The sequence below is a fragment of the Brachyhypopomus gauderio genome, unplaced genomic scaffold (assembly GCF_052324685.1).
Source record: "Brachyhypopomus gauderio isolate BG-103 unplaced genomic scaffold, BGAUD_0.2 sc66, whole genome shotgun sequence".
NCBI lineage: Eukaryota > Metazoa > Chordata > Actinopteri > Gymnotiformes > Hypopomidae > Brachyhypopomus > Brachyhypopomus gauderio.
This window is the reverse complement of record NW_027506887.1, coordinates 444354-467861: the sequence shown is the minus strand read 5'-3', so window position 1 is coordinate 467861 and position 23508 is coordinate 444354. Positions and strand designations below refer to the sequence as shown.

The 23508-nt window shown below is 38.4% G+C and overlaps 2 protein-coding genes and 1 long non-coding RNA gene across 5 annotated transcripts; 1 reads left to right on the top strand and 2 right to left on the bottom strand.

Moving 5' to 3' along the window:
* Positions 1-3866: 3866 nt before the first annotated feature.
* On the bottom strand, positions 3867-19839 carry LOC143490767 (uncharacterized). The gene is made up of 4 exons (XM_076989224.1): positions 19229-19839; positions 8374-8520; positions 7680-7820; positions 3867-7149 (listed from the first exon to the last, which is right to left on the bottom strand). The coding sequence occupies exons 1-4, from the start codon at positions 19500-19502 to the stop codon at positions 6776-6778; spliced, it is 936 nt and encodes a 311-aa protein (XP_076845339.1). The 5' UTR covers positions 19503-19839; the 3' UTR covers positions 3867-6775.
* LOC143490766 (sterile alpha motif domain-containing protein 3-like) lies at positions 10279-17544 on the bottom strand. Its single transcript, XM_076989223.1, has 6 exons — positions 17146-17544; positions 16188-16238; positions 12463-13464; positions 12005-12160; positions 11214-11306; positions 10279-10819 (listed from the first exon to the last, which is right to left on the bottom strand). Exons 3-6 carry the CDS (start codon positions 13456-13458, stop codon positions 10511-10513), a joined length of 1554 nt encoding a protein of 517 aa, XP_076845338.1. The 5' UTR covers positions 13459-13464; positions 16188-16238; positions 17146-17544; the 3' UTR covers positions 10279-10510.
* On the top strand, positions 19488-23151 carry LOC143490768 (uncharacterized). 3 transcript variants are annotated; one of them, XR_013124970.1, is made up of 4 exons: positions 19488-19823; positions 20761-20874; positions 21499-21706; positions 22237-23151. It is a non-coding gene; the product is annotated as an uncharacterized LOC143490768 (long non-coding RNA). The 3 variants fall into 3 exon arrangements; XR_013124971.1 differs by lacking the exon at positions 19488-19823 and adding an exon at positions 21899-21999 and having other exon boundaries at positions 19848-20874; XR_013124969.1 differs by lacking the exon at positions 19488-19823 and having other exon boundaries at positions 20069-20874.
* Positions 23152-23508: the final 357 nt, after the last annotated feature.

Genomic DNA, 23508 nt, shown 5'->3' with positions numbered 1-23508 from the left:
ATTTGGCCACGAGGGCGAAGTGTTTCCAGTTCGGATCGAAAGGCCTTATTGGAATGCTGCTGTATCTATGAATAGCGCCACGGGTTGGCTAGAATTAGAATCGTTTCTCACTCAATAACATTACGAGACTGACATCTTACACCCCGTGAGACATAGTAATTATCACATCATGAAGTTGTTAGCTGGAAACTCACTTGTCCTTTGAGATCACACTGAATCAAACCGCTGGTTCAAGTTTGGGTCAGGCAACCAAACTGTCTGAGCTCTCTGTCTTTAAAGCTGTAGACATTTTCACTCAAAAAGGAAAAAAAAAACATTTTTACTTTATAACAATCAGTAAGGATCAATGTTCTTCTGAGTTTCTCCTTTTTTGCACTAAATATTTGAGCCCTTCTTTAACCCTGTTCATGGTGGCTTCCTGTCTTGTACACTGTCCCACTGGGGCCGCCCCTCATCCTGAATGAGATTAATGATTGGTCTAGAAGATGAACGAATGAAAGAAAAAAAGATTTGAATGTTGAGCAAAGTCTAATAGCATTTACCTCCCCTTTCTGATGGTTTTGCTGGTTTGATATTTGTTTCCCTTGCTGTCACTTACGTATGCTCTGCAGTTACGCTTCTAATAACAGTTGCTTTCTGCATCCCAGACTAATAACAGTGTCTTTCCACATTTCTGACTGTCACAGCGAGCCGACTCTACTCTGTTTGTCCTGATTAGTCGACAGAGGACAGCAATTCTGACCTTTGCTCTCCACACAAATAAATTGGAGTTCATGGTTGCAAGCAGAAGATGAAAAAGGTAGCGGCTTCCTCTTTGGTACACCAGGTTGGTCTCACATCTCTTTGATGAGGTCAGCTGGAGCAAATCTATGTTTGCCCATAGTCATTACCGCTAAGCCGCTGGCAAGCGTAATGGCATTTTGAATGTGGACCCCGTGTTTTCTGGACTCAAATGCACGAGTGGTGCCTTCTTCCTGGGCTCCAGTTGCCTGTTTGTTTCCCAGACGCGTAGGCCACGCAGACGTGTGCAGAGCGGACACGCGGTATTACGCGGCTTAGCAATCTCCTTGAGACATCCTCTGTCCTGGGCTCGTTAAAGACCTGTCTGGGTGCAGCACGTATGTTCTATAAGTCTTCCTGATCACTCACCAAAAGAATCCAACTTGGAGGGAGCCGTGTTTGGAGAATGACCTGCAGGTTAGCGCCCTGGGGTAGTTAAGGTTCACACCTGTGCAGGTGCTGCAGTTAGCAAACAGGCCAATCCTTCCCCAAGGCCACGGTGACAAGGCACTTCTTTAACAAGTCCCCGATCCCAGCTCCTGCCTCCGGTCTTCCTGAGGTTGTAGGGAAGATAACAAACAATGTTCAAGAAAATGTAACGCCAGTTTTGAGAAGCTTCTGGTGATGAAAGTGCTGCCAGCCAATTAGATCTTGTAAAGTGTTAAATAACAAAAAACAGATAGCCCCATCAATTTATTACCTTTACACAATTCATTAGGCATAGATTATTTAAACACAAAATGTAAACATTAAATTATGTTGGATAATCAGTATGTGTCACCGAGCAGCTCCGGACCCCTCCTTTTGGGCGTGTGTTCATGTCGTCTACGTCTGGTTATGTCCGTATATGTATCTCTGGTTATGTCCGTATATGTATCTCTGGTTATGTCCGTATATGTATCTCTGGTTATGTCCATATATGTATCTCTGGTTATGTCCGTATATGTATCTCTGGATATGTTCATATATGTATCTCTGTGGGTGTGGGTTGTTAGTGAGCGTGTTCATCGGTCTCACCTGTGGCTCGTCTCGTGATCACTGGGGATTGTGTAGTTTGTCTATTTAATGTGTGTTCGCGCAACCTCCCATGCTCGTCTTAGTTTGAAGCTCTATGCTAAGTGTATTGTTTAGTGTTCTGTGTTGTAGTGTGCTATTTGCGCACACATTATACGTTTCAATAAAAGTGTTGTAACGTATTGACCAGACAGAGAGGGATCCAACTGCGGAAGTATACCGCTTTTATTCAAATGAGTCACGTTTACAAGAAACGGCACGAGTATCACTAGCGCTAGGCGCAGTAACAAGAGCAGCGTTTTCGTGGGATGGTCAGGACGGTCCAGGGTCATAACGGGGGGGCAGAATCCGGGAGGTACAGGAGGGCTAGACAGGAGGCGAGGTCTGGAGAGAAAGCAAGGGTCAAAGCACAGGAGATCGAACAGGCAATGGAAACGCTTGGTATGCTGCATGGGAACGGCAATACTTCGCGACGAGAAAGTGGTGGGAAAGTGTATATATGTGACTGAAAAGGGGGCGTGGTAATTAGTAGCAGGTGTAGCTGGGAGGGACATATCAGACGGCATTCCTTACAAGTGTGTTTATTCACACGACGTACTCGCTTCATCCTGCCTGCTGTCCCAATGTTACAGTATGTGTGAACTTAGAAATGTATATATTTTTTATCCTTCAACACCTTTAAAAAAATAATAAGGATTTCAGCAGCCATTTAACTAAATACACCCATTTAAATATATCCTTTTAAATATTCCCATCTAAATCTGCCAATATACAGTACTTGAAAAATGGGTAACACTTTACAATATGGTTCCTTAATTAATGTTTAACTACTTATTAACTAAGCAATATATAATGGAGAATTATCATCATAGTTTTACCCTAATTACTCTTCACTTTAATAAAGTACTGTGTTAGGTCACATGTAAGTAATTAATAAGTAGTCTTCATCTATTTTCGTAACTACTTACTTTTGGTTCCTTAATTAATGTTTATGTACTTATTAGCTAAGTAACAAGTAATCGAGAATTATCATCATAGTTTTCATTAATTACTCTTCACTTCAATGTTAGTTCACATATAAGTAATTAATAAGTAGTCTTCATCTATTTTTGTAACTACTTTCTTTCGGTTCCTTAATTAATGTTTATGTACTTATTAGCTAAGCAACAAGTAATAGAGAATTATCATCATCGTTTTCATTAATTACTCTTCACTTCACTGTTAGTTCACATATAAGTAATTAATAAGTTGTCTTCATCTATTTTTGTAACTACTCACTTAATCAGTCCTTTATTAATGCTTATGTACTTGTCACTCCGGCGTATCTTTGTGTGCATTTACACTGGTTTGGATACGCCCGTGTGTGAGTGTGTGTGTAGCGATGTCTAGATGTCTCACCTATCTCTAGTCTCAAAGCACATGTATTATTGTTGAGATATGTAAGTGTGCATAATGCCCATGTCCTTCATCAGTTGTTGTTCGACCTTTGTCATGAGTGTTGTTCGTTTTTGCCGCTGCTTTAAACGTTGCTCCCGTCTCCTGCCTGCACAGTAAGTAACTTCAGAATAAGTAATCACGTATTTACTTAGCAGTACAGTTGACTTACTAGAACTACCAAACCACTGCCATTTGGCAGGTATACCTTTAAGGTTTGTTCATTTTTTTGCATGTTGGTTGTTTATCTATGTTGGACTCACATCAGCAAGCTCTGACCTGGTGAAGTTCCTCAAGTACACATGCACACCAGTGTTGTTATTATATTATATTGAAAGCTACTGCATTTGGTGACCTGTCTTGGACAAAAAGTGTTAACGTACATCACTTTCTTAGTGTTGTTAGTTAGTCATTAATGAAGCATTAATTACTTGAACATCAACCTTACTTATTATTATGTGTCCCCACAAGTAAAGTGAGAAGTTTAGGTATCTTACATGTACTATTAACTACTACTTAAGAACTAGCAGAAACTGATTACTGTTTTTGATGAGTGTCACAGTGTACCTATACAATAACTTGATAATCAATTAATTGTAGTAATAACTAATATAATACATTATTTTCCCAAGAAAGACTTATGCATCAACATGTTCAGTTTTTTATTCACAACACTGTAAAAAAATCACCTTCACACTTGCATGAGTATTCAGAAGTGCGCAACACAATAACACAATAAGAAATGAAAAGTCCTTAATAACAATAAAGTTGCAAACCTAACAGATATTATAACCAATACTATCCATGACCTACATGGATAACATAATCCTGTAATTTTAAACTGTAAACAAAGACTTTCAAAGAAAACAAATGATCCAACATTCACATTATAGAATATTTTACCAATGTGCTTTAAAATTAAGCAATTTAAATGTGTAATCTATGTGTTCCATTGATACAATTCTTGCCAAATGAAACAGAATCAAATAAATTGTGTTACCATAGTTTAGTTCACATGAAGTTCACATGAAAATTATGTAAATTCAAAGCACTGTTTAATTATAGGTATGGATATCTAGCAGTCTGCCATCTTCTTTCATCCGTTCAACTGTGGCTTTGAGCTCTGGTTTTTTTGAAAATACACTTTTGCATTGCTCTGCAAAATCATATAAGGTGTGCCCTTTTCTTCCTTTGTGGAACATAGCCCGTATCTGGTGGTAAGATTCAGGATCCACCTGCTTTAACTCTGCAATTGCTGCTGTGTCCACAATTGTTTTGCGATTGACACCAACATAACTGTAAGCATCAGTTTTCGACATGCCTCTAGACACAGCCTTCAGAACACGCCTGTATCTGGAAATCACATCTTCGGGCATCCCAACTGCAAAACAAAATAAATTTAAGGCTATCTAACTTGCACTGAGCTGGCAGTTTGTTCGATACTACTACTTTGTACCCACATTCATTTTATAATATAGGTGTTTTGTCGACTTACCATTACTAACTGTACAACACTCATTTGCTGCACATATTATCTATATCATGGGTTAAAGCAAGAAATTTTCATTTGACTGAAAAATTTTTCCTGGCAAAAGACAATGCCAGCAATTACTGAAAATGTAGTGTAGTTTTTGCCTAATTCTACACAATAAACACATTTATAAAGTATATTTATCTAAACAGCCTGTGTAAGGAGAGAAGAGAGAATGAACACCTGAGCAATAAATGTACATAAATGTTTATATAATGGAGTTATCTGGGGGTCCTCTTCCAGAAAATTATTTAAAGATCAAGTCAAATTTAGTGAATCCTGGTGAGAGGTATGAAGCTCTCTTGTTTTTATCAGATTCACCATCGCAAAAACATAAGCCGTAAGATTACATGCTTTAAGTAGGTATGTTACAAAAAATTAACACCACTGGATAGAGCTTTTAAATACAAACAGAACAACACCATCCATGTTAAGCCTGGTTTAAGCCTTTATACTTGACGCAGCACGAGTGGCGTGAGCAGCGCGAGGGTCCGCACGCCGAAAATGACGTAATCGCGGTGGCTCCACCCGTGCGCGAGAGCCTCGCAGTTTTGTAACTTCGCGCGCGCACAGCGCTTCAGCGCAGTGAACCAAGTCATGTTTGCCGGGTTCATACACCTTTATAAGGTGGAATTAAAGCACTTGTACGTCACTTTCAAGGTCCATGTCTGATATTTTAGTGGAGAAAAGACTCCATTTCAACGCGTTCTCAACGTTAAATTTAAGTTAAATATTTATACATATACTCGAAATGACTCGAAATAATTGGCTTTTTATCACATTATTTAATGGTGGTTTATTTTCAAAACGCCCAATCTTAACGACTTCACGTTCTCTCATGTTTCGTCCTGGAATTACAAGAGGCTCGTATTTGTTAACGTAATAACTGTTCAGTCAGACAGATATTTGTTGTGAAACGAAGTAGTTACATTTTCAAGCATTTTAAAGTACTTTAGCCTAAATTCCAGCACTAATGCAACATTACAATTGGTCAGGTAAATGTTCATTCCCCTGTTTTGAGGGGTGTTTCTTTATACTACCACATATTGCTTCGGACTACACTGCAAAAAGAATGTGACGCAGCAAATAGCCTCCGCCGTTCGCGCAGGTGTACAGAGTCGCGCGCTACGATCACGCCAGGCAGGAGGGGGTTAAAAACTTTTCTACGTAACATCCGCAAATCTGAAGGCGGAATGAACCGCAAGTCAATCAAATGACACCGCCGTCATCCATCCAGCGCTGATGAGCGCCAGTGAGAATCATATTTCGGCCACAAAACAGATAGCACGCGCGTGTGTTGTTTATTATGATTTGACGGATTTTTTCCCCAAAAAAATCAAATGACGGAAATCCGTCGTAGTGACGGAGAACTTTAACCCATGATCTATATAACAATTCGTCTGTCAGTGTCATTTGCGTTAGCAAATCCTAGTCATAGTGACTCCATGCTCTTCACATTTTTGTTTCCCTACTCGACATACCTGACCAATACGGACTGTTTTTTACTTATAAAATACATTTCTTCAAATGTGCTAGATGTGACAAAGCATAGTGTGGGGTTGCTAGGACTGGGATTAGCAAGTCTTTCTCTAGCATGTGATCAACGATTGCTTCTGACTACATAGCTGCCTTTGGCTGGGACTTTGACAATGATGTGTAAAAATTCCAGATACACCTCTGTCATACAAGCAACACAAACACTACAATAACAGTGTCACTGATGTAATGAAAATAGACCGCCACCCCAATTATATCTTTCAGAGGTGTGTCTTTGGTGGTGCCTTTTCATTGGATGTAGTAAAAAGTGGGCTGACAAATACAAAATTGGTTATTGCAATGGTCTAATATTAGTAACAGTAAACCTACAAAGTGCACGTATATGACGGGTGTACTGATTAAAAAGTCAAATAAATACTAGTATTATTTAGATGTACCTAACAAACTCGCAATTCAGATAGAATGCAAAATTATTGAAAAACAGCAACAACTGAACGTTCTAAGGAGCAAAGTAAGTACTTATGCATTATTACTAAGTAATAATGTTGTAATAATAATAATACCTTTCTTCTTTGGATATTCTTTCATCTTCCTCTTCTTGCTCTTCTTTTGTTTTGGGAAGTCATCAGTGTCAGAACTTGTGTCAGAATCCAGCTGTCGTTTCTTTTGCCTCTTCTTTTTTTCCATCACCACATTTCTACATTCGCCCTTATTAGCTTTTTTCCACAATCTCTTTTTCTTCTCTTTCTCTCTCTTCTTTTGCTGGCAAGATGAAGATGTAGAATTTGTGCTATCCTCTTCCATACTGCTGCTGTCCTCGCCTTCACTGCTGTCACTAATACTCACGTGTGACTGAGGTCTTTGTCCAGAGGCTGCTTTCCTCATCACCAGCGCTTAAATAACAATAGCCACAATTTCAATAACATACATCACATTTAAATATCAACAGTAAAAACAGAGAAGATATCATGCTTTCTTTCAATCCTAAATCAGGCAGGTAAACATGAGATGGAACTGGTAAACTGGGGTCATATTACAAAAACATCCCAACACTGAAATCTTGTCTGTTTAGTGACCAAGGCAACTTCAATCTGAATGTAGGGCAGAAGCCTAACTTCATAATTTTATCCTTCTGTTTAACTTATCTGTTTTATCATTTTAGGGAGCTTTGACAGGCAACAAACTCACAATAACTGGCATGTCTTTTTCCTAACATTTCAAAAATCCCAGACACTCCAGACTTGATTTCCACTGTCACCACATAACTACTCAATAACAACCTCAAACAAGTAGTTTAGTATTCTAATTTAAGATTTATATTTGTAACAAATCTTACCCTGACCTCTCAGTTCTTTATTTAGTACTAAAGATAGGCATTTTCTGTAATGCAGCCCCTGGTCAATCAACCTCCTGCACTGCTTACCTTCACTCAGTCTTTGTTGAAGAAACTTTTTGTCATTCTCTAGTAACCCAACCTTTTCCTCAAGACTTTTCACTTTCACCTTCAGAACAGCATTTTCTTCGTTTGCTCTCCTTAAAGCAGCCTGAAGGGTTGGTGCTGCTCCTTCAAAGGCAGAATATGTATTTTTGAATGAACACAAGATCAACTATCAACATAAACTGATCATTACTGATTATATGTGGCTCCTCGTTATTGTCATCTACTGAACAGGATAAGGTCTAAAGATCCTTGTTATCAGTTTGAAGAGGTAATGCTTTATAGTATATACCTTGGGTGAACTATAGTCACCCCAGGCCGTCCCTTTAATTATGCTACTATAGACACATCTGATGGAGCCACATGCATGTTAATGACCGGCACATGTACTGTATGTAGATGGTCATGTAATGTTTATCTCTACAAATCCAATATACTTCTTTTATTCTGCTTTATTATTCTCAGACAAAGCATTTAGAAAATGTTTTGCCAGTTGAATAATAAAGTATGGACTGCTAGCTGAGCCATCCAGTGAAGGTTGTGTTCTGTCTTGAGTGTTGGTTTATAACCTAAATCTCACCTAGGGAGATTTTCCTTGGACCCTCATGCATTTGTAAAACTTTATGTAAAGCTGCTTTGTGACATTTGTTGTGCAAAGGGTTATATAAATAAATCTCACCTTTGACCATTGAGCTTTGGGTGGAGGTCTTAATTATTTTCCTTTGACCTGGAATTTCCAAGACTGGGCTGGCAGCGTTAAGGTTTGGGCATTGAGAACCTTCTGGTAATACTACCAAATCTAATGCCTGAGGATCTTCAAATGTTTCTGTGAGAAAGAAAAAGGTATAAACACAGTGACAGAGTGATGTCTCAGTACAGCAAGGTCACGTATGACATTTGCAACAATAAACCAGTAGTGAACCGTGACCATTAAACCTGGGCCTGCTCCCATCTCCTCCACCCCCCCGGGAAAAAATTGTTTCCTCTCCTAATTAACTGCAATAAAGAAAAATAATTGAGACGACAGTACAGCTATAGAAATGCAATAAACAATAACATATGTACTAGATAACATTTTAAGCAAAATAAGGTTCACAGCTCCGTGTTCCTCGGGAGCGGAATATGTAAACAACACGTACGAGGGCATCAAAGGAATGAATCGAAACTAGCTAGCGGTGGTACGCTAACGACAGCTAGCGTCGCCACAGCGGGCGGAAATTATCATACAGTTAAGCCCGCCCACTAAGAGGGAAGATATGATTGGTCAATTTTACTGTCATTTGAAACTGGTATTGCTGAATTATAACTGCCAGGCCCTCTGTAAACGAACAGCGGGCATCACAGTCCTGATAGGGGGAGACACAGGCCCACAGGCTTCCACTTAACCCCTCACCTTCCAACACAGATTGAATAGACACGGCTGAATAATTTATTTGCTTATATTTTTGTAATTGTTTAGATGTCGATTGTAAAACTGTAAGTAGATTAAATTGGATAAATTATATTATATATATTTATGTTTTAAGTAGGGGTGGGTATAGATTAATTTTTTAAATCTAGATTAATCTCACTGAAATCTTGAAATTAATCTAGATTAATCTATAGGTCTGCTGACGAACCAACGTTCGATGCGAAAAATTCTGGCTCAGTAATGTGTTCCAAACTACGTTGTACTTTTGTAAGGGTGTCATATAACATCACTCCTCACCGCCTAGCAGGTGTATGTTTTTTCCTGAATACTACTGTGACTTCGTCAAGCACAACCCAGCCAGTCATCAGGCACTGCTAATAGTAAACTCTGAGGCGATTTCAGGTCGGCAGACCAGCGAGAAGATATTTTGTTGTTTTCAATCGGTCTGTGGGCTTCATCAACGCTCCGGACACCATCGAAATATATGGACCTAAAAATACTGCTTTTATCTCAATACTGACCAAATTTAATAGAAATCTGTGCAGGCGAAAGTACTTTACTACACTGAAAAAAATCATGAGTTGGATTTACTTAAAAAAATCAAGGCAACGTTCTGCACCAATTTTTTTAAGTAAATTCAACTTGATCAATTTTTAAGTAAGTTCAACTCATTTGTTTTTTTTACACCAACTCAATTGTATTAGATTCATACAACTTAATATCAAGTCAGTCCAACTCAAAGAACTCAAGTTCAATTTACATATTTACCTTAAAATATTCAGTCAGTCTAACTCAAAGAAATCAAGTTCAATTTACATATTCACCTTAAAATATTAAGTCAGTCTAACTCAATGAAATCAAGTTCAATTTACATATTCACCTTAAAATATTAAGTCAGTCTAACTCAATGAAATCAAGTTCAATTTACATATTTACCTTAAAATATTCAGTCAGTCTAACTCAATGAAATCAAGTTCAATTTGCATATTTACCTTAAAATATTCAGTCAGTCTAACTCAATGAAATCAAGTTCAATTTACATATTCACCTTAAAATATTAAGTCAGTCTATCTCAATGAAATCAAGTTCAATTTACATATTCACCTTATTGAATAATAAAGCTAAAAAAAACACAAAATTTATGACAAATTTTTTTATTCATTCCTCATTCAATCGACTGCTGTTAGCCTATGAAGTGCATAAAACAAACTGAACATTTGTAGTCAATAACATCTTGCAATATTATAAAATGACATGTCATTAGCCAAAACTATCAATTAAAAAACAAAAACAAAGTCCCTCAAACAATCCCTGAGACCTGCTGATTTAGCAACTTGCACATACCTCTTTTGAGACACCGATATCAATGTGTGGATGTCAAATCAAATCAAAATCAAATATACATTTAACACAGCAACTTGGACTTCAGTGTGTGCACCTTTGGTGAAAGTTTCCCACTGTCAAGTTCTAACAGCATCTTTTGACAACATTCAAATGTATACCTGAGCTGTTTGGGGTAACTAAGGTTGACAGCATAAATAAGACCCAGTAGCAAGGCACATGCCCTTGCTACACTGGACAACCCAGCCAGAACTTCTCTGCCTTCCAGCACAATTCCTACATCCAACGGATCATCCTCCGTAGAACCACCTTTGGTGACAATTTTCATGGTGTGCTGTTTAAGATCCTCTTGTACTTCATCAGGTGAAGCACCCTAAAATAAAAAAGCATATTTAATGCTACATTGACACATTTCTGCACATCAACACTAAGACGGGTTTTACACATTACGCCTGAAAGAGGAATTAAACCAGCAACATTTACAATTTTACACAAACTAGTGAAATGCAGTTTCTAATGTTAGCTATTCCACAAGTGGTCAGTAGCCATCTGGAGAGATATTAAGCTATGCAATCTAATATAGCCACCCACACCTCTATAGTAATTTTGGTGCAGCACCTCTGGTGTGAATGAACTTCTACACTACATTTAATTGATAGTTAATTGCGGTCTTGTGACTGACAACCATATTCGCAAATGGCTGCAAAACTATCACCTAAACACCATTTAGAAGCACAAATCTCTTCTGAAGTTGTACATTTACTTACATGGTAATCCTTAATGAGATCATCAACCTTTTCAGAGAAGTACACTATCAAGCAGCGGATCACCACGTCTCTGCGCATTTCAGTAGTCTCATCCTATTAATGAAAAAAGAGAAACATTTACAACATGTCTAAACTACACAGAGCTGAATTTTGGCCTGCGTCTTCTCATTACATACTGTAATGGTATTATGAAACGCACACTGTTGGATAAATTTTAATTGCCATACCAAATGAAATACCATACCACTCAGCGCTGATGGAGTCAAACATTATGGAATAAATACATTTTTGCACAAAATATGTGAGGTTCCTTGATTTGTGTATTAGGCTCATCATGGCAAAAGTCTTTGTACCAAATACAAATAAAAACAGAATGCAACAATGTACAAATAATTTAAAACATATATTTAATATTAAAATATTATACTGTTTTTGTTTGTTTAATGCCCATGTTTAATGCCCATGTTTGTTTAATGCCCATTTGTTTAATTGGCAATGATTGAATATAAATAAAGAATCGAGAGAATGAGTTTTGCAGAATTATAAATAGAGGGGGTTCACCACTCTGTAAAAGACAGCACGGGCAGTGCAACAATTCAAAAATAACACGTTTCCAATTCAAAATGGTAAAGTTTGGGACTCTTTTTACACCAATCATGTATGTTTTTAGTAGTATTACTCAAATTAATATTATTTGTATGTTTATGAAAGGATCTAGCTCTAAAAGGGTCTCTAATACCTGTACAACCTGCAAATTTGGCAGCATGTCAGTCTGTCAACCACCATAATACCTGCGTAAAAACATCTAGAAGGGGACACATCTTCCGTCCAGCAGCACCTCCTTTAGCACGGAACAAAGTCAGGAGCCTCACTGTGTGCTTGTCCAAATTTGCAGCAAATGTTGCTTCCAGTTCAATGGTTGTAATTCTTTTGAATTCTTCCTTTATCTACAATTATGAAGGAAAAAAAAACAATAATTAGATTTTTTTAAATTATGAAAATATAAGTAATATTAGCAGTCCCATTTCACATTAAGGGTAACTGTATAGGGTTTTTTAATGGTTCATAAATGGATTAATAAGCAACTAGCAATTATGTACCATTAAGTCAATTAATTAACATTAATTAACAGTACTTCTGAATATGGGATTACGCTCCTAAGTGATTTGTAACCATTAAATTACATAAAAAATATTAATATAGTGGACCTTATGGAATAGTGTTTAGCACACACTCATACAGCAGATACCTGAATAGCTTCAAACAAAGCTGGCCATCTATGAAGAAGATCTTCTATGGCAGGGTTTTCATTCACCACTTCCTGTCTTCGATATGAAAATGTTTTTGACATCTTCTCACTTATGGTCTTCTGATTATCTTTCTTCTTAACCTCACTGAGAAGATCTACCCTATCCTTTTCAAGACTTTGTTTGGATTCTCCAGTGGGGTAGGGGGGGAGGAAATTAACCTCTGCTTTACGTGGTTTTTTGACCCCTGTCGCTGCTGCTGTCTTGTTGGAGGCGGAGTTGACGACAAGCTCTGGACATCCCAGTCTTCTCAATTTAGACCTGTAATTTCCCATCTTATATTTTAGCCTTGTTTGCCATCCATACAACCCAGAGAATGAACCTGGTTCCTTCAAGCATGGATGCTTTTGTATTAATGCCTCAGCAACATTACATATCTGCTCACTGGTTGGATATGCACAAAACTGGTAGATCCTTTCAGCCAGTTTTTCAAGAACATCGGACTTGATGCTTGGATTGTTCAGACATGTGCCATCCTTTCTAAATGCAGCATTAGCAGACTCAAGTATCAGCTCTGTATCATAAGCAAACTCTGGAATTTCAAATGGAGACGGCCACTGTTGTGATCTCCCACGGTTCTCCGCAGAAGAGAGAATTATGGTTTCAGCAGATGAAGTATGAGATGAGGAACTAGAAGATCTATCTGACAGTGTAGAGACAGGACCTGCTGGGTGAGTTTCTGTTAAAGTTATATACAAAGGCTCAACAAGAACTACTTTGACAGTGTCTTTGTCTTTAAGATCTGCTGTTGTGGTCAAGGAAAAAAAATCACCAAACTCCGCATCCTTATAGAGTAGGCTGAAGTTTCCCTGAAGCTGAAAGGTCTCTCTGATTATCAATTCCAGGTCTTCACGTGTACCAGGGATCCCTGAAGGCAAGACCAGCTTTCGTATATCATGGTCATCCAGAATCACACGCAGCTTTGCTGGTTCAGACATCCTTTCCTTTTAGCAAAATGGAGAAAATGAAGGTTAAAAAAGAAAAGCAAAAACTACAATGAAAACATATAAAAAATAAAAGCACTATAAAAGAATACTGATTTAGAGTGGAAGGCAAATGGCACGCTTGAGTGTAACCATAGTCTGCCCTGCAACTCTGTACGCTGATAATGGCATAACATCATACAACTCTTGTTGCTCAAGTACTAGAAAATGCCCAGTTGTTTCCAGCTCATAAGACCTCAAATGCTGATTGTACCAGGCCTGACAAGTCTTCACAATGAACGCCAAAGTCTCACCAACAATCATTATTTGTTGTATTTGCACAAAATCTGGAAGCCCTGCAGTAGATCCATAAGGCAAAATCATGCCTTTTGAGTACCTTGTTCCACAGTACAGTGCTGTATCTGCCAAATTAAACGTTGCACTGTTTACAATTTTTCTTTGTATTGCTTCTCGTACATCTCCGCTTAGCAAATCCAGAGGTACTTCAGACACACGTGAGACACAAAGAGCTGGTTTCAGACAACTTGTATCATTCGTCTGATAAGCCATCAAGAGCTGATGCTTCACAGCAAGAGAGAGCAAGATGTTTTTGAAAGAACTGGCATGCTGGACCACACGTTTAAAAAACCTGTGCTTTGCCTCAAAGCGCATTGTCCACAATGCCACTAAGGGACCAAATGCCTCTATTAAGTGTGGATAATGTTCAAGGTAATGATGCTTGGGTAACAAATTTTCCTTTGGAAAGACATCCAAGAATCTTTGCCTGTGCTCAGATATTTTTGTGTCAAGATAGCCAAGGGACTCCTGAGTGTGTACTGGGGAAACAATTATTTCCACAACTTCTTTCAGGTCCATCAGGATTAACCATGCTGGTTCATCAACTGGTATTTTGGGTCCAATAAGAAATGGAAGGAATCTTAAGAGAGCCCAGTTTTCATGGGCATTTCCTCCAATGCTCTTCTTAGCAGCAAAACCAGGTGACAACAATTTTGGGCAGTTTGTTTTGTCAGACCACTTGAAAGGGAAACACTTTATTGCGTCATTTATCTCCAGTATTGTCAAATACTTCTTTTGAATGAATACATTCAAGCACAAGGCAACTTCAAGAGGAATGATTCCTTCAAAAAGATCGTGCAACAAATCTGGTGGGTAACCAGACAAGACATGAAAATGGTTCAGTTTTTCAGTCAAGGCACATTGTCTTTTGACACCACAGAAATGAACAAGACTTGAATCTTCTAACACTCTTTGCAAGTGTACAGAATGTTCCTCATGTGTTCGCATTTGAAAAGCACCAGTACGCACTTCTTTTAATTGAAATTCAGACCGTTGTGCAAGGCAAAATCTGCAAGTGTATTTCCCAGAAAAACTTTCCACAAATCCACCGATGGAATGTGCCCCTAAATTGTCAGCAACGACACACTGTACTGTGCCTTGGACATTTTTACCAAGCAGCGATATGAAGACTCCTTCCTCCTCTAAGGTTCTAAGGTCCTTCAAAAGTGGTTCAAGAAGTGATGCATAGCCATATCTTTTAACATCATCTGCTTTGCCCAGGACTGCCAAATAAATTGAAGTCAACTCAGATCGCAGTTGTGAGGGTATGTTGCCCAACGCCCAGTAAACTGCTGTAGTTTTATACTTCTTACGTGCTGTGCCAAGTGGATTGCAGACCTCAAAATCATCGACGTACAATATCAATGAAATTTTAAATTCTCCACCAGATAGCAACTCATTTTGTCTGAAATATGTACCATCAAAATAGGACCTCAATTGGGGGACATCACTTTGGGAGGCTGCAAAGCCTTCAACAGCTCTTTGAAATATATCCTTGTCATTCAACAACTGGGACAAAGACTTAAGAATTGGAACATACTGGAATGTATTTTTTTCCTTAGCATCAATGATGTATTCCACAGGTTCCACAATGCTGAAGTTTTCTTTATAATATTCTCTTCTCTTGTATGAAGTTGAAAAAGGACCACCAGTTCCTAAAGCTCTGCTTAAGAAGTTGCATTCACATAGCTCATTTGCCAAGTCTGTGATTACTGAAGCATCAACAGGACAATTATGTTTTTGCAAAGTTTTTTCAATTATATCTTTAAATGTCTCAGTTGAGGCAACAGCAGAAATAAACTGAATATCTTCAACCAACTGGTCAATGCACTTGACTGAAACATGAAATGTAGTTTCCAATTTTAGGAGCACTGATCCAAATTTTCTCAAAGCAAGATTTGATGGGCAGTCCTTTTCCTCAACTACTGACAAATAATTACAGTCTCCATCTTCCTCATCCTGACTTGTGTTACTCAGACCAACATGAACTGAATGTACACTCCTTTGTAAGACAACTGGTTTAAAATCATCAACGGAATGAGGAGTATGTTTTCTGCTTTTGTGGGCAGAAAAAGTTCCATACACATTTGTCCGGAAATCACAGTGATTAAACACGCAGTCAACAGTTTCCAGACACTTTAGATGACGCCCAAGGTGGGCAAAAAAATCACTTTCTGTTGAAAACCTACTTGCACCACAATTTTGACATGAAAAGAAAAGGGCCTCCTTTACTCCTTTGGAATCAACTGAGGCATGTTGTCTTGACAAATGTGAACGAAGTGCACTCAGTGTCTTAAAAGAGCATGGGCAATCAGAATAAAGGCACGGCTGAGACTTGTGGCGACCAAGAGAGTCATGTTGTAATCGATAATGTTTCAAAAGATCACCTTTTTTAGGAAGAACAGTGCTACAGGATTTGCAGTGCCACTTCATGAACACTAGAAAAAAACAAAAACATAACAGATATTAATGCAAAAATTTGATAGGGACACAGATAAATGTGAACAATCTTTGTTAACAAAGCCAGTTAGTGTTTGTTGAACATCGATTACAGCTGTAAAGGTGGATTTAATAGAAGTGTTAAGAAAAACTACACCTGAGCAATGGTGCACACAATATATGTTTTTAAAGTGAATAAACTGAGAGAAAAGTTAATCAACTGTTGAAATACTGGTGAGAGAAAGAGCACACTTTTAGGTATGCACCAATCTGGGAATTCTGGGCTTATCTGATCCGATTACACATGTATACATCTGACTATATGGACATTTATAACTACAGCCTACGCACACCAGTATAACTGTAGAAATAAATGCAACATTTATATACCTTACATTTTAGCTTTCAAACAACTGTATGCAAACAGTAGAATTAAAGATTTAGCTCGTCGCTATCTTTAGTGCTCTCCCCAGTAGCATTAGTGTGTTAGCTAGCTTAGCTCCACTATGGTTATCTAGCCTGTCACTAACGTTATCTAGCCTGTCACTAACGTTATCTAGCCTGTCACTAACGTTAGCTAGCCTGTCACTAACAAATAGACTTTAAACGAAAGATTTAATTTGAAAATTATAACACCATACTGCCTGCTGACCGGCATCGGAAAGCGAAAAAGTTCAATTTCTAATGAACTTCACCTCAGAGGACTCGCTCGGTTTCGTTCACAGTCTCAGAGTCCATCTCACCCTAAGACCGAGACCGGACTCGAGTACTAATGGGTTATATAAAATACAGACGGTCCTCTTGCATCAGAAAAAGTTTTATTTCCTTTATTTATGACCTCCCTAAAAATACCATACTCAACCAAAATGAGAATTAGCTCCGTTTAAAAACATTTAGCTAGCTTACCTGGGAAAAGTTCTCAAATCGGGATGCAGGTCGTTACTTGCGTCGTCTTCGTCTCGTTAGATTTGGCGCGTTCAAGCGTACAGACATGCGCATTCCCTGCGCAAGATTAACCTCAAAAATACGTTTATAAGCCGTTGAACACAAAAATAAATCGACGGTGTTGATAGTAAAACATATTGTGCATTTTATCCAGGAAGAAAACAGTTTACTTGTGAATATATTTGCACACTAGTTTTGACCTGACTAATATGGTGAAGGCGATGACGTTACACTTAGCAGGCATCGAGTTGAACGAACTTGAATTTGATTGGAAGTTGAAACAACTAAAAAATATTCGTTCACACAATGTATTAATCTGAGTTCAGGGAATAATGACATTTCTGAATAGCATATACTCAATTACATCAAGTAAATCCAAAAAACTTAAATGTTTAAGTAGTTTTAATGGGTTTTTTTAATTTAGGCTTGTTGAGTCAAAGAACCATTTTTTTCAGTGTAGACCGCGGAAAATAGGCAGTCATGATTGACATTTGTGTATCGAGCGTCACGGTAGCTAGCAACTTTAGGCTAAAAGCGGCGACTCGGTTTAACTAATTCCCACAGTGTTTTCTTGAAATCGGTACTGATACCAGTGTTGTGTAGTTTAATCTCATTGTTTTCTGATATAACTTGTTGTTAAATGGTAATATAGTTAACATCACTTCGAATTAGATTATGATTAATTATTAATTATGATTAATTAGAATTAGATTATGTGAATTTCAGTCACACGACTTCTATTGTAATTAATGTATTATATTTTATTGTGATACATGATATTACAAATATCATAACTATCAATTCTCAACCAATTTTCTAAATCCAGGTATCATTTTAAAGGTATATTTCAGCTCTGTCTAGATATGTAATTCTTTTTAAGCTTGGGGCTGTTTGAAAATTTTGTCATCATACCTATAATCTATATTAAAATGGCTCATATGCGTGCTACCCAAGTAATGACTAAAAGTCAGTTTTTGAGATAGGGTTTCTTAATACAGAGGGTGCATTAGACCAGGGGCTCATCTCCTGTTTCCAAAATGCATCAATGACTGCTTGAGGAAGCTGTTCTACTTTGATATTTGAAGAAAAAAAACATGCTCAATAAAATTTAGGCTACTCGTGTTCAACGGTTTATTCAGTTAAACATGAATTTGAAAGCCTATACTGTACATTAAAAGGGGTTGATAACATGTTTATTCAGCTAAACATAATATTTGAAATGTAAGCCAACATTTAGTACATTTAACCTCACGGACGTAATTTGGGGGGAACTTTTTCAAAAGCCGGTTTTGGTCCTCTGCAGTTTTAACGGTTAAAAAGAAATATTTAAATAGCGACGAATCTAGCACTAGGACCATGCAGAAAACGACCGCTCCGAGCTCCGCTCCGGTAACACTTTACGTTCCTAAAAATGAATTTTCCATGAAGCAGACCTTGGCTGCATCCATGTAAACACATGTACGATATGTAATTCACAGGTTTGAAAACTCGTTCTCGCCCCTACTGTGCAATTTGGTTAGGAATACAGCCGAGCTCAACTATCAAGTTGAAAGTCATCATAGTTTGATTATCCATTTTGACCCAGTTCCCAACCCAACTTTAAAAATAGATTAACGGCGATAATTTTTATATCGCCCGATAAGAGTATCAAATTAACGAACGCCGTTAACGGCCCACCACTAGTTTTAAGAATATTTTTAGGCCCTCTGAGAAAACTCCCCACTGCAAAACTGTACTGAGGCGACAGCCAGTATCTAATTGCACATTTATACATTTAAACTGTACTTAACAATGTACAAATATAATTCCAACAAACCAAAATAATCCCACAAAGTCTCTCACTTGACAAGGTAAAAAATGCAGTACTTCTGTTCAGAAAACTTAACGTTTCTTTAGCTAACTGCAGCACGCTGAATATAATTTGGAGATAAGATCGCTAACTGTATAGCCAACTTAGCTAGCTAAGTTAATTAGCTAGCTAACTGCATGTTTCATCTTCGCCAGAACCACAACATTTATGTTCCTATATCTACGGGTTTCTTACCTGCAGAGTCTTCCTCGAGTCTTCGTTGTTTCTTTTCGTTAATTCTTTTGCTTTTCCGCTCGCCCTCCATGCTACGCTCTTCTTCAGAGTCGGGGTAATAACGGCAAGGGATAACAACCACCCACGTAGGCTCGTTTACAGGCTCACTCACTTCTAAAAAGTGTTCTGAACCGGGATTGAGAGTGTTATCCCATGTAACAACAGAGCCCAAGTTGGGAGCTAATCCAAATAACTGCACATCTCTGAGCACTCGAATTATGTTTCGGTTTCTCATTTGAAATATCGCTCTGCACTTTTGACGCAGACGCTCTTGGGCCCGCGCGAATTTGTCACGTGACAACCCCGCGCACGTTTTTTTCTCCAAGCAGGCATAAAGCCATAATGAAAAGTGATGTTTCTAGTTTAATGTTAAGGGAATGGATTTGGCTAGAAAAATACTTCACCTTTGTGATGGCAGGGCAACAAGTAAAAGTACCGCAAGGTTAATAAAATGGCTTCAGAAAAAAAGACTTTTGAAAAGAAGAATGAAGTGCAGACTTTGCAAGCGAAACATGCAAATGAAGCCAAGATTGGAGCTGCGTGATGGGGCACAGTGGTAAGTTAAGTTAAGTGGTAAGAACAATATAATTCTTTATTAAACAAAAGTAATAACACACCACTTATATGGGATAGTTTGCTATTGAGACATAACTTTGTATTTTATTTGTAGCTTCTTGCTCTAAATTTCCGTTGCACCTTAGATTGTGCAACAGTTACAGTACAGCTACTGGTCAAAATACAGACTGAATTAGTCTATGGGTCAGAATGTAAATGCTTCACTTTTATAAGCAGGTGAATAAAAACATTTCCCTTCATCCATCCATCCATTATCTGAACCGCTTAATCCCGCTAGTCGGGGTCACGGGGGGGCTGGAGCCAATCCCAGCATCTCCGGGCGAAGGCAGGGTACACCATGGGCAGGTCGCCAGTCCACCGCATAGCCAACACACACGCACTCACACCTACGGGCAATTTATGTCTTTGGACTGTGGGAGGAAACCGGAGTACCCGGAGGAAACCCATGCAGGCACAGGGAGAACATGCAAACTCCACACAGAGCAGCCCAGACCGAGAATCGAACCCAGACCGCCTTGCTGCGAGGCGACAGTGCTAACCACCACACCACCATGCCGCCCTCATTGCCCTTCATATTTCACATATTACATATGTGGTGTAATATTAATGCTTTTTTGACACTATGTTAACTCACAGAACATTACATGCTCCATAATAATTATCACATCTAGTATAGAAGCTTTTATTAAATACATTTTACCGGTCTGTGTGACAAAATTAAGCAGTAGTATGGTAGTAAAGCTATATGAGACAATGGGCATGTGATACAGTTATTGTTGCATGAGAATGTACTTAATTAATAGACCCTGTTTATCAGTGGTGGCCTAAGCTGAAAGCATTGGTCTGCGAACAATTACTCTGATTGGTGTATCTTACTGTATTTCAATGTTATGCTTTCTCTGGTATTTCTTGCCCAGGGAGTGTCGGTATAAGACCCACAGAGGGAAGACGGTCAAGAAGTCAGTCAGATCAGGATCCATGTTTGAGAGGAGCAAGATAAGTCTTCAAAGCTGGATTAAATTTATCCACAGGTGTGAAATTATTGATCTCCTTGTATTTCAGAGTTCAATATTTTCCAAATCTTTTTATAAGCATGGCAATAATAGTGGGTGGGCATTTACTTAGAGCAGGTTAAAAACTGAAATCTGATTGGCTGCTTGAAGTACATTCTTTTGTTAAGGTTATGATGCAATTTTAAACTGTAACAATTATTTACTCTAGTTTTCTTCTTTTTACAAACAGGTTTTGGCAGAGATAATTAGTATTCTGGAGATGGGTGGGGGATGTAGTCGGGTTGAGCTCCTCTAGTACTGAGTTTAGGGGTTGCCTGGGCATTACGCGTTACAAAGAAGGAATGTCTGAAAACCATTGGACATATAATGTGTGTTTTTGAGAAAGAAGAAACAAAAGAAAACTAACAAAAATGCCTTTGTCTTAACACATAAGACATACCAAATTAATATGTCTGGAATATAGAGTAAAATATAATATTTTTGGTGATATTTGGCTATTTTAAATAGATGTGAGGTCCCTCACAGACCTAGCTTTTAACTCTGTGACAAACTCACTCACTCATTCCACTCAGTACAATACAGTCAGCAGGCCCTAAAAGAATCTAAAAGTGATGCATGAGTTTTTACAATCTTTCTTTTTAGGTTTGCACAAGGATTACGGCTGCGGCAAATCGATCTGATACAAGACGGTGTTTGTGGAAGCACACGCACGCTATCCAAAATGAATAAAACACTGCGAATGATCTGCAAGAGTGCAATAAAAAGGAAGAGGAGAAGAACAGGACAGCAAGTTGGAGGACAGAGAGAGTTTGTGATAATAGATGAAAGTAATTTCTGTCATAAACGTAAGGTAAGATCAGCTGTTACCCTGGATATATATCAGATCTTGGTAAAAACAGCTCTCAGTTCAGACCTGGCTTTATATGTTTTAACTGATATGTATAATATGTGTTATAGTGAGCTATTCACCCTGGCACAAATTTTAAAGGAATACCCCAGAAAATAATTCTCATATCATTCCAATATGTTTATCTTTGATTAGGAAACCTGGTGACTTGAAACACATAGATCTGGCCTGTACAGTGCCATAGTATTGTCATACATGCTAGAAGAAATGAAACCTGTATGATGTAAAAAAAACAGGTGAGGTTAAAATTTTGGAGTATTCCTTTAACAAATTTTGTGGGATAAAAAATAACCTCTGTGGTGGCATACAGCTCTCAGTCTCATATGGGAATACAAATAATTGAATTGCTTTTATTACTGTAAGAGGATATGTCAGCATATTATAACATGCCTGGTAGTTGAGTGATTATATGGCAAATACTATTGAGAATATTGTCATAACTGCAATATGTATATATATATTTTTTTTGACAGTATGGCCGTGGTAGATTTGGGCGCACCTGGAAAAGAAGAAAGTGGGTTTTTGGAATACTTGGTGTGAGAGAAGATAGGAGAAGGCCCATTCTCAGGCTGGTGGAAAAAAGATCACGACATCACTTGCTCCCTATAATCAGAAGGCATGTACGTAGAGGATCAACAATTATAAGTGATCAGTGGAGGGCTTACATGGGGGCACTTGAAAATGCAGGATATATGCACTTCAGTGTAAACCACAGAAGATGGTTTGTTGACCCTCTGAGTGGTGGCCATACACAACATTTGGAAAGAGCCTGGGCTATCTATAAAGGCCAAATTTGGAGAATGCGAGGGAACAGAACTGAAAAACTGTTGAAGGAGCATCTTGCAGTTATCGAGTGGACATACTGGCTTGGAAAGAACCACCGTGATGGCCTTATTGGACGTTTGTTAAAAGACATACGACAGTTTTTTCCAGTTTAGACAAACTAGCCCTTCTAGCCCTATTTAGGATTCTGTTTCTTTAGGGACTAGAGCATCCAATTAAAATACCTTTATGACACATTACAGCCCCAGGCCCCTCCCTTTGGGCATGTGTAGATGTATTCTGTGTGTGTGTGTGTGTGTGTGTGTATAAAGTATATGTACTTCCTGTGGGTGTGGCTGTTCACCTGTCTTGTTAGTGCAATGTGTTACACGCGGTGCTCATTGTGTCAAGTATATATTGTGTGAGTATATATTCAGTTCAGTGTTGCATCCGTTTGTGTTAATGGTTTGCTGAGGGCTACAGTTTCTTCACTTGTGTAAGCTAATAAAGCTACGTGTTGAAGGAACTCGTCCATGCATCCTGCCTCATTCCTCACAGCTTTACACTTTATATTAGTTTAATCTGTAAAGTGTGAACCAGCTTTCTGCATCTGATAACTTGCAAATATTATGTAAATGGACAAAGGCAGCCTTATTGACATTGCATATGTATGTGTCAATCGATAGTGACACCTAAGCTTTTTCAGGTAGATTTTTACTGCAAAACCATCTAGGGTAAGAGGAATTTTATCCAAGAAGAAACAACAGTATTGACATTATCTGGATTAGAAGATATATACATGTCACGGTACGGCGGCCCCCTACTGGTCGCCCCCGTCTACAGCAGCAGCTTGTCCTGTGGGTGTGGTGTTGTGTTCGTCCCTCAGGTGGGCGGAGCCCGCGATCCGTCTCACCTGAGGGTCGTTTGTTCGTCTATATATGTCTTGTCTTTGTACCAGTTGACTGCTGGTTATTATATCCTTA

Bases quoted from the DNA above. Each gene is read 5' to 3' on its own strand.
- LOC143490766 (XM_076989223.1), bottom strand. From the start codon at position 13,458: ATGTCTGAACCAGCAAAGCTGCGTGTGATTCTGGATGACCATGATATA. The intron at 12,161-12,462 runs GTATCTGCTGTA...TCATAATTGTAG, and splicing joins CTTTGTTTGAAGCTATTCAG to ATAAAGGAAGAATTCAAAAG. The intron at 10,820-11,213 runs GTAAGTAAATGT...TTTTTATTTTAG, and splicing joins ATCTCATTAAGGATTACCAT to GGTGCTTCACCTGATGAAGT.
- LOC143490767 (XM_076989224.1), bottom strand. From the start codon at position 19,502: ATGAGAAACCGAAACATAATTCGAGTGCTCAGAGATGTGCAGTTATTT. The intron at 8,521-19,228 runs GTAAGAAACCCG...TCTTTCTCACAG, and splicing joins ACTCGAGGAAGACTCTGCAG to AAACATTTGAAGATCCTCAG. The intron at 7,150-7,679 runs GTAAGCAGTGCA...TTGTTATTTAAG, and splicing joins TCAACAAAGACTGAGTGAAG to CGCTGGTGATGAGGAAAGCA.